Raw genomic sequence first — 11,030 nt, forward strand, 5'->3', positions numbered from 1 at the left:
TCTTACCGCAGCATTACCATCAATGCAGTGGTTGAAGGGCCTAGTGAAAGCAGTGACATTAACTATGATTTCCTAAAGACAACTAAACCTACTACAGGTGGAAGTTTAGAATTGCTCTGGGATTTTTGCTTCCCTCCCAGACATATCCTGAAAAGCCCATAGGTGTTGAATCCCAGCCCTCGGTACGTACTGTTATAGAATCACTCAACAGCACTGCAAATATGTGCAAAATTGTTTTTCCAGCCTCTCCCTATACCAAAAATCTTTCAAACTTGCCAAACGAAAATAAAATTCCATTTTAAAGTCACACAGTGACTGTGTCCTTGAAAACTAATTTCTTGCGAGTTTTAAAAAGACTCCATTTTATAGCCATACACACACAGAAGAAACTTGACAACTTTTCCAAGTGGGGAATCCAATTTCCTACCTTATCAGTATGATCTTTAAAAAATGGCTTGCTGACAACCTGAGAGCAAGATTTGCAAGCAGGTGAAAAGCCTCCCATCGTCATAATACTCAAAGGGGGAAACAAAAAAAAAAAAAAAGACATTTGGAGCCATAGAAGACAGAGCATTAAGTTGCAATGCAGCCTCTTCCAGAGCTCCCTTAGCAGCATCAAAATTAAATGTTAACGCCAGCGGGATAGGACATTACCGAGTCTCAAAACATATCATGGGAAGTAAAATGAGAAACAGGTTCACTATCTCTGACAAAACAATTATTGTTCAAATATTAAAACATTGCTCCCAAGTTTGGTCTCAAGAAATGTACTTAGTCAACCCAGCTTTGGCAGGATGTTTTAAAGCAGGCTTTAAAGGCTTAAAGCTGAAGCTCTAAAGCAAAACCTTCACACATGGTCTGGGTTTAAATTCCAGATCCCAGAAGCCTAAATCATCATCATCTCCCCCTCATATAAGGTTTCTGACAACACAAACGCGTCCCTCTTCTCTCACCCTCTCTTTACGCTCAAAGACACGTGAAAATGCATCAAGTAAAAGGGGCTGTTAGAGAATATTTTATGATTTGTTCTTATCTAGAAGTGGCTGACTTGGACCTGGTCCGCCAGGAACCTCTTCCTGATTCCAGCTGCTTTTCAAACAAGAAAGCAAAAAAACAAAAAGCCGTAGCACAAAGCCAAAAAAACAACATCTGAATAAACTAACAGGCATATGTTGCTAGTACAAGTTCTACAGTAACTAATTACACCACCATCTAGGAATGAAAACTGGGCTTTTACCATACATTTTGAAATGCAGTGGGCATCATTGTCTTGATATGAGCATCTCTGAAGTATCCTAATTATGAAAAGTTCTGGACGTGGCATTAACATACCTGCAGTATTCCCTTTTAGAGTTGTTGGCCCACTACGACCAACATTTCCAGTCGACAACCAACTGCTCAAACATTGCCAGGGCTGAAAGAATCCAGCGGATTATAAAGAAATCCACAGACTATTGCATAAAGCCAAAGCACTGCCACCACACAAAAGGTGTTGTTTCTTGCCTCATGAATACCTGGCTTCTGTAAATATGAGGGCTACTTCATGCATATGGACTTGAGGTTTCTAGACTTGCCTCCAAAATCCCAGAAGCACTACACATGTGCTCCCAGGGAGAAAAGCCACAATTCTTTTGCTGTCCCAGCTCCCAGCAACACCCTTTTCCACATCCAGACAAAGTAAGTCCAGAAGAAGAGAAGTTTTGGTCCACTGAAGTGAAGTCTATCAGGACAAACAAGAGATTTGCAATCTTGGTGGTCTTCATTGCTCAAAGACGACCTTGTCAGACAGAAAAAACCCAACACCTAGGCTTTAAAGAATTTCCCCAAGACTCAAATCAGCTCTGTAGCCCGTTGTGGTTACTAATACATGGACTCCGAAAATCAACAGGTTGGGGAAACCTACTCCAAAGTCACTAAAGCAGAAATGTGATTACTAAGATTTCTCTGTTTTTCAAGAGAAACGCAGAAAAACCACCAACTCAACTCGCAGCCAGCAGCCGGCGTTACGCTGCCTGCGGTGGCAGCTCCCAGGCCCGCACGCACGAGGTTGCGAGACTGGAGGTGGAAGGGCCCACAGATACGATCTGCTCACGGGCAACATCATTTTCCGCTCCTGCAAGTTTCAATTGAGCAATTGTACGGGGTAAAGAAAACCCATTCCAGGAGCCTGACATCTGCTCACCTGCCAGAAAGTTTGCGTTCTCCCGGCAAAGCACAAAACATTCCTTTCCGATGCTGATCCTCGACCTCCCACCAACGTGTGGAAATTCATTTAGGGCCGTCGACTCCACTCCCGGGGATACGGATCCGTGCCAAATGATTCACGTTTGTTTGGCCAACAATCAAATATTCTGCTTATTTAGGCTGACAAATTTGTGTCCCCTTCCTCCCCCAGGGAAACCCACTCATAGAAGTCAATTCATGGTGTTACCATTTATTTTTTTTTAATACTTAAACTACCTGAATCACGTGAGAGATGGGATACCAATAATCCTATAGGTTCTGTGCAACCATTTGCAGCAGGGTGTGAATCAAGAAAACCCAAGAGCTTGGCCCCGGCAACCACAACTACGTGGTTTTGCTCTTTCTGCGCTGCAAAGAAAATCAAGGTTTGCTCTGAAGCAGTCAACTTTCAGTTTATCTTTCCACAAAACATATTCTTGGCCTGCCTGAAAATTCAACAATTGCCTGCATTCCTGGCAAAAGATACTGCTTTGAACTACAGGGCTTGTAGCCGACAAGAATTATATTCCTACTAAAAAAGTCAAAACAGACGATGCTCTATAGTTGTGGCTGTAAGAAGACTGTCTTGGTTGGAAAAATTCAGCTGCTGCTTCCCTTCTGGTTATAACTTGGGAGCCAACACCCAACTTCTCCCCGGCGGAGCGCTCTGATCCAAAAGCCTGTGGCGACTTTTGGAGCTGCACTCAGACGCTCATCTTCACACAGGCACAACCGGGGGGTTTCCTGAAACCCCACAAACCCTCCCTGGCGTTATTTATCCAGTGGTATCAGTCTGGAGTGCTTTTCCTGTCCTCTTCTGATCGGGAGTCCAACAGGATGCAGACTTTCTCCTGTCGGGCACTGGACCACGAGCAGGTTCCTTGCAAGCTGCCCAAGTGCCTGAAGAGACACGCCGAGCAATGTAACCGCACCGCTTCGCATTCCTGCCATACATTACGTCCAAGAGCTGCTTTCCAGGCTCAAACGCAATCAACAAAAGCTTCCTACACCAAAAAAAAAAACATTTGCACCTCTCCAAGCAACGCCGCTAAACCTACGAGGCAGAAGCAGGTTATAACCTATGAAGCAGAAGACACTCGGCCCTCCTCACACCTATTACAAAGTTACAAAACTCTATTTTTTAGCCTCAAGTCCTTGCTTACAAACAAGAAAGAGGGATTTTTTTATGGCACCCTGCAGCCCCACGGTGCCACTCCCCCAGCTAAGTGAATTCCACATTACAGATGCGCAACCCCAGCGAAATATCAAGGGCTCGATGGAGTGCAAAGCACCTGGTGATGGACTTTGCTCCAGTTATTGGCAACCCACTCGCCCAGCAGAGGTGCTGAAGATTTGGTGAAAATAGTTCTTCTTCCTCTAGTTGTTACCCAAATTTTGTCTGCTAAAGGGTTTGGGTAGAGCTCCTCTTGAATGAGCCAGAGCAACTGGAGATGTTTTGTCTGTGGGAGACTGATGCTGCAGGCGCTACAAAAGGGAAATGGGAATGGGTTTTGACCTGTACAAACCTTTTAGGTTTTTAAGCTTTCAGTGAGCTCCTTTTCATTGCTGCTTCGCTTCAGAAGTGTGTCCGTCTCTCGAAGCTGTGCTGGCCGGAGCCAGGAAGCAGTCAAGTGCCTCTACCAGCCACAAGAGGTTCTGCAGGAGATGGCCACCTTGGCACTTCCCACGCCAGCGACAGCCAACTGAAAGTCCTCAGAGAAAAGACTTCATCAAAAACGGAGGAAAGAAGTCCAGAAAAACGCCCAGCGAGCAAGTCCGTGGAAATTTCTGGAAACATCAAGATAGCAAACCTTCCGATTCTGGAGAAAACATTGAAAGCAAAGGCTGCAGCAGCTCCGACAACGAGGCTGCACACGCTCTCCAACCACCTTGCGCGTTGTCGGCCCAGGCGTTCAGATAACCAAGGGATTTGGCATGGGGTCAATTCAGAAAGGGCTAGAGCCCTGCACAGCTCTGAGCTTTAACTGGGGGAGGAAAGAAAAGCCCCCAGACAAGGCAGACACCTTGCAGGCCTGCCAATGCGAGTTCAGCCCTTGGGAGAAAAAAAGAGGACAGCGCTGCGCTTTTATCACACTGGGCACCAACACTGGAAACCCATTGCTGGTCTCTCCGAAACAGCACTCAGAGATACAGCCCATCAAAATGGGAGAACTCTTGGGGCAGCAGAGGAAAACCCTTCGGCCTGAGGTGGTGTTTTAGGATGGATGGCAAGGAATTGTTTTTCTTAGCCATGAGAAGATCCCAGTACAGAAAGCTTTACTGCGTGATACCTCCAAGACCCTACCAAGTTAGGGGATGAAGGGACGTAACTTCCAGAGCCCAGAACATATTTCTTAAGTGGTATGGCTTTCTCCAGCTGCATAAATACGTGAACAAGGTGGTTAAAGTATTGCTATAAACCAGAACAGGCTAATCAAGTGATAACACAAGAGGGAATCACCTCCAGGAAGTGGAGTAAGGAAGAAGAAACGTGCAGATGGGTGAGAGAACAATAAAAGGTGCAGGATGGCTCCCAGTGTGTCTCAGATAGATGAAAAAATAAAGTCAACCCTCCATGGGTGACAGAAGAATTAGTGGAATTATCATTTAACAGGTTGCAATGGCAAACCTCATCTTCTTACGAGATATTTTTCTGCTCAACTACCACAAATGACAGGAATAAAGAGAAAACAGCTCGCCAGCGTTGGGAATAAGAGCATCAGAGAGCTGTTTTGCTCCTTTTCAGGCTGCAAGGTGTGACTTTGGGTCACTGCGGTGCGAGACACTCCCCTGCAGCACCCAGAGCCATTATTAACCAATCCCAGTGAGTTCATTTTTTTCATTATTATCATTATTATTACTTATTTCAGGCGCGAGGAAAGCCGTCCCCCCGGCAGCAGGCAGAAAGCTGGACAGGGCCAGGCTGAGCGGAGGGCAGGCAGCAGCTCTCAGCAGGCTGCTGGAAGGGAGGGATCTTCCTCTCTCCAGCAAGGAGAGCAGGATGGGCGGCTTCCAGTTGCAGCAACCCATTAGGCAGAAACTGCTATCAAAGCACCAGGGAGGGCCCTACCCTAACGGGGTTGGGAAACAGGAGGCAGCACGGGCCCAGCCACCGCGCCGGGTCCCTCAGCTCCTTCCCTCTCGCTGAGGTTGCCCGGGGTGCCTCTTTTCCAGCCTGCTGGAGGCTCTTCCTACAGGTAGATCAGCCCGGACATCACGCCCGGTCCTTCCAGACCCATTATTTAAGGCCCCCTCGTACTAACGAGGGATGCATCAGGTTCAGGCGCCAGGAGATGTGAACCCCTACCGCCCCGCTGGGCTTCTGGAGGGTAACACGGCACAAAACCAGAGTGAATCTCCCAAGAAAAAGAAACATCTCAACAAAAGGCAAGCTTGGCACCGGCGTAACATTCTTCCGAAGAGCCCAAAGTGAGTTATGACAAGATTGGCCTTTAGATTTTGCAACCGAGATTGTGTGCAGCACGAGAGCGAGCTAAAAAGCAAACAGAAGCGCCTTCCTCACCCTCTCCCTTAACAAATCCTGCACAACCTTTTACAAAGCCGTGGCACAAACACACACACAGAGCAAAAAGCTCCCCGCAGCAAGCATCAGCCCTGACATTGTTTACTGCAGACCAACAACGCAATTCGCTACAGTTACAACAAGCACCGCTGTCTGCCAGGGCTTGGTGTTGCTTAAAAACACTTTCCAGAGGAGGGGAAAAAAATAATAATAATAATAAATCAATTCCACAGTCATTAGGCGAAAATTCTCAAACTGCAAACTTTGGGCTTCTATTTTTACACCGATATTTTTGGTGGCGTGTTGCATGACTACCCTTTATTCCGCGGGATTATTTTTGTCCCCTTCGGGAAGCACAAGGAGGTGAGGAACAAAAGGAAGCCTTGAGCCCGCGCCTCTTCTCTCTGTGAGCAGGTAGGGAACGTCAGCACGGGGAGAACGGGAAGCCCTCGGCTCGGATACTCATCACCTGATGTTGGAGTTGAAGGATTGAGGTGGAATTGCAACTGTTAGATGCTGAGGTCACAGCCTGGACCTCACAGCCGTGATCTTTGTTCCCCCGTGTGCTTCCCACAGCGTTCCCTCTCCCAGAGGGGCAATAAAATCCTCGTGGCAGAGCCGTGAGAAGCCATCCTTCCCAGCAGCTGTGGACAACCTCCTTTCACCCAAGGCTGGGGCTTCCTTATCAACTTGGGAGCACAAAGTCTAATAAATTACGCAGGGAGCGAGATGAAAAGCCCTGCGCACCAGAGCAATCACCCTGCCATTGTCCTCCTCCTCCTCCTCGGGATCCAGAGAGCCACGACTTCTCCCAAGCCTTCCAGCCCATCACTCGAGTCCCTCCTTCCTCCCTGGATAACTCTTGCTGGGCCCAGCCAGCCGCAGCAGTGGCTGGAGAGGCAGCGGGGCCAGAGTGACTTCATCGTTTCGTTTCGCCACCACTCCGGGCTTCCAAATTAAAACAACAAGGCGGGCACCCAGCAGCTCGGGCTGGGCTCCCCGGGGGCTTGGAGAAGGCCTGCACCACCACCGGGGTACTGGAGGTGTCTGCGAGGCTCAGAAAACAAAGCTCTGTCCATTTTCACCTGCTTCACAGGGAACCTTTTGTCCCGGCCTTCAGTCAAAAGGGCTCAAAATGTCACTAAGTATCACTCTGAAAACCTACAGCAAGACCAAGGAGCCCAGCAAACTCCCCGTTCACCACTAATTGATTTTTTTTTTTTTTATTATTTTTTCCCCAAGCACTCAACAACGGTGGTAATAGACGGCTTGCCACATCACGCCATAAGGGGCTCCTAAAACTCACGGGGACCCAGAAAAATACTCGCCCTTTCTGGCAACCTGCTGCTGCCCTCTCACAAAGGAGAGAATAAAAAGTTTCAACTTCCTGGACCGTCTTCCACGGGTGGATTCATTGAAAAAAAAAAAAAAAAAAAAAAAAGAAATCCCAACTGCGTTTCCCACACAGCCCTCGCCTGTGGTTCTCCTGCTTTGTTCTGACATTTTTTTTTCCAGGCAGCAGAAGGACCAGGAGCACATGACTAGAGCGACTGGGGGGGTTATCGCAAGTGCGTGCGCTTTATGCTCCGGCCTTTGTTTCTCCCTCCGTGGTATACGCTGGGGATTGAATCATATTTGCAAACTTGTTAGTCTGCCTCAGTTAGCACTCTCTTCGCAGGCGAGCATCTGCCTAGGCTCTGACCTCGAATAAACGGGAAAGGAGCATCAGTGACCTTTCAAGAACCAAGCTGCGGAGAGCTTGAATCAGACAAATTCAGGCACCGAGCATGACAGGGCTAGGTCTCGCCCGAATTAGGCGGCCACCTGCAGAAAGCCCGGCCAACAAAACCCGCTCCTCGTTCCGCACGCACATCAAGTGGATCGATACATTAAAATGGAGTCGCCCACGGCTTTTCCCCCACAGAAATCAAGACCCCCAAACGCGCGTGAAACGCTGGATCTGCTAATAATACGGGTTAACTGCACTCCCTGTTTTTTTTTTTGTTGTTTTTTTTTTTTTTTTTTTTTTTTTTTTTTTAAGTGCTGCAGGCGCCCCGATCATGCGGATCCAAGGCAGGCGACAGCCCCCAACCAAGCCCGGCACCCTCTTCGAGGCTTCGCCCGCAGCGGGAGACATTTCGGCGCAGAGAGAAACCCGTGAGAAATCCCTCAAGATCCAACAAGATCCCTTTTTGATCTGTCAAAAAGCCCCCGGGCACGCGGAGCCCCTGCAGGAAGCGCCTCGAACAATATCAACCCCTGTGTCAGGTGTGGCTACGGGCAAGCACCGAAGGGATCGACCAAACGGCACCGCACGGCCAGCCCTCCGGCTCCCGTAAAGCCCCCCCAGCCTCCATTTCCAGCAGAAAAAGGGGAAAATATTCCTCACAAACCAGGCCGGCAGCACAGCGATCGGGTCACTCGCATGCACGCATTCAAATGAGGAGCCAGAACGTTTCCTATTATAACCCCGGTGCTCCTCTTTGGCGACTCAGAGCAGGGCCTTTTTCCCCCTTTGCCCAGATGCCATGAATTCGTGTCCAACAGCCCCAGCTCCCCCTGGCTGGAGGGGGTTGGGATCCAAAGGGTGGGCACCCACCCCACGCTCTGCCAACCCCAAACGTGCCCGTGCGGCATAAAGCCTAGGCCTGGCTCCCAACAATATTCCCCCCGAGCAGCCAGCCGGGAATAACCCCTCGGTCTACTCACATGCGGCGGGGAGGCTGTTTCTTATTTTCGGCGTTACCGAGCGATTTTAGCGCTGCCTGAATCGCGAAAGAGGCACCTTTTGTACCCCATTTCCCTCCCCCAAACCACCTTTTTTTTTTTTTTTTTTTTTTTTTTTTATAAAATGGGCTGGACTAGGAGGTGCTCACACCCGAGATCTCAGGGCGTTGGGAGAGAAGAGGGGATAAAAAAACGGAAAAAGGGAAAATATATTTATATATATAGGGGGATGGGGAGCAAGGGGGGGCACCTGCCTGCCCGTCATTCATGGTGGGGAAGGGGGGAAAAGAGGGGAAAGGAGGGGGGGGGAGACACAGCCACACAGACAAAACCCCGGCCCTGGGAGCCCGCTTGACAAAGGGAAGGGCTGCCAGCGGGCAGAGGGGCCGAGGCCAGGGGCAGGGCGGCTTTTTTGGGGTCTGGGGGGTGTCGCAGCCCCCCCCCCCCCCCCAGCCCGATACTCACGGCTGACTTTCATGCTGCCGAAGGCCGAGGGCTGCTGCACCGGCTTGCAGCTCTCCGCGAAGGACGTGGTCCTGGGCCGCCCGGACATGGTCTCGGGCTGCGGCTGCGCCTCTCTCCTCCTCCTCCTCCTCCTCCTGCTGCTGCTGCTCTTCCTCCCTCCTCCTCCTCCTCCTCCTCCTCAGGGCCCTCTCCCGCCGCTCAGGGCGAGCCCTGCCTCATCAACCGCGGCCCCTCACGGGGGGGGGGGGGGGGACCCGAGCCCTTCCCCTGGCGGTGCCGCCGGGCTGCCCGCCGCTCTGTCCGTCGCTCTGTCGCTCTGTCCGTCCCCTCACAGCGCCATTTCGCCCCCCGCTTTTCTTTTCTTTTTTTTTTTTTTCCCCCTTTTTCTCCCCGCAGCGCCCCGGCTGCCGGAGCCGCCCCCGCCCGCCCGCCGCGGGGCTGCGCTAGGCCTCGCTGCCCCCACCCTCCGCGCCAGTCACATGGGGCGGAGGCTCGGGGCTCCTCTTCCTTCCTTCCTTTCTCTCCTTGTTGGCTTTTTCTCCTCCTTTTTATCCTTATTCCTCCTTATTTTTTTTTTTTTTAATCCCCTTCCGTCTCCTCTGCGGGAGCAGCGGGGACTACTTCTCCTCCTCCTCCCTCCCCTCTCCTCTCCCCCCCCCCTCCCTCTCAAGCGGAGGGATCGTCCCGGCGGGGAGGCGGTGCTGCGGCCGCTCGCCCAGGGAATCCAACAGCGGCGGCGGCGGAGGGATCCGCGGCGGGCGGCGCGGTGATGCGGCCGGGCGGCGGGGCCTCTCCCCTGACGGCGGCGCTCAGGCGGTGCCGGTGGCGGCCGGGCGGCTCCTCACGGCCCCCGCACGGCGAGGGGGCCGGCCGGCGGCGGCGGGGCGGGCCATGGCGGCGGCGGCTCGTTGCCCTCAGCGCGCTGCTGCTGCTCCCTGCTGCCGCTTACGCCGAGCCCGCGAACGCAGCGCAGCCGCCTATGCGCGCCGCTGCCCTACGCTGCGCAACGGCCGTAGGCGCCGTCTGTGAATAGGCAGCCGAAGGGGCCGACGCGCTCGTTGCAAACCCCCCCCCCCCCCTTCCCCGTCACGGAAACAGCCGAGCGTGCTCGGAGCCAATGGCGAGGCCGCTCCGGGGATGGCTGTGGCGGCTCGGAGCCAATCGGGCGCGGCCGAGCCCTCCCGAAGCCAGGCGGCGGGCCAATGGCGGAGCGGCGCCGCCGCCCTAGCAGCGCGGTCCGGCAGCCAATGGGAGGCGGCCGGCTCTGCCGGGAGGAGCCGAAGGGAGCCGAAGCGGCGCGGCCAATCAGCGGCCGCGGTTGCACGGCCCTGCGACGGCTTCGGGCCGCAGCCCCTAAGCGGAGAGCGGCCGCGGGCTGTGATTGGCTGCCGCGGCGGCGCGCTGCCATTGGCTGGGGGCGATGAGGCGGCCCGAAGACGCCAGCCAGCTGTCTGCCGCCGACCAATCCGCGGGCAGCACCGGCGGGCAGCGCCCGCTCCCATTGGGCGAGGGGAGGGGAGGGGGGCGGGGCCTGGCGGGCCACGCTTCGCCGCGGTGGGGCCTCGCGCGCCGCCTCGCTCACCTTTATGACCTCACCGGCTGCGCAGGGCGGGCAGCGCGCATGCGCAGTGCGGCGGGGCGGGCTCGGCGCCGCCCTGAGGCCGGGGCCGTGCCTGTGGCGGGGGGGGAGACACCGGGGACGGGACCCCACCCCTTGGGAGCCGGCATGGCCGCCACGGCTCCCTGAGAGTGGTGTCCAAACGGCTCCGGGGCCGTTAATGCCCGTTTGAGGCAACCTCCCTCACGGCCTGTCGCCCCAGGGCGGGGCAGCCTCCGGTGCAACCGTTACAACCGTTACCCGGCCCGTTACGGCCGTTAACAACCGTTACAACCATTACCCGGACCGTTACAGCCGTTAATAACCGTTAAAACCGTTACCCGGCCGTTTACAACCGTTAAAACCGTTACCCAGCCGCTTACTGCTGTTAACAGCCATTACAACCATTACCCGGCCCGTTACGGCCGTTACAACCGTTAAAACCCATTACCCAGCCGCTTACAAACCGTTAAAACCGTTACCCGGGCCATTACG

The 11,030-nt window shown here is 53.3% G+C and overlaps 1 protein-coding gene across 2 annotated transcripts in view; it reads right to left on the minus strand.

Moving 5' to 3' along the window:
• The window catches only part of GSK3B (glycogen synthase kinase 3 beta), a 132,568-nt gene extending 122,581 nt beyond the window's left edge, over window positions 1-9,987 (minus strand). The window contains exon 1 of one of the 2 annotated variants that reach the window (XM_084500476.1): window positions 8,939-9,987. In XM_084500476.1, coding sequence (XP_084356602.1) covers window positions 8,939-9,026 — 88 coding nt within the window. In that variant the 5' untranslated portion in view covers window positions 9,027-9,987. The remainder of the gene's footprint in view (window positions 1-8,938) is intronic. The other variant, XM_084500477.1, reaches the window with a different exon arrangement.
• Window positions 9,988-11,030: the final 1,043 nt, after the last annotated feature.

This window comes from Aythya ferina (assembly GCF_964211825.1).
Source record: "Aythya ferina genome assembly, chromosome: 1".
Classification (NCBI taxonomy): domain Eukaryota; kingdom Metazoa; phylum Chordata; class Aves; order Anseriformes; family Anatidae; genus Aythya; species Aythya ferina.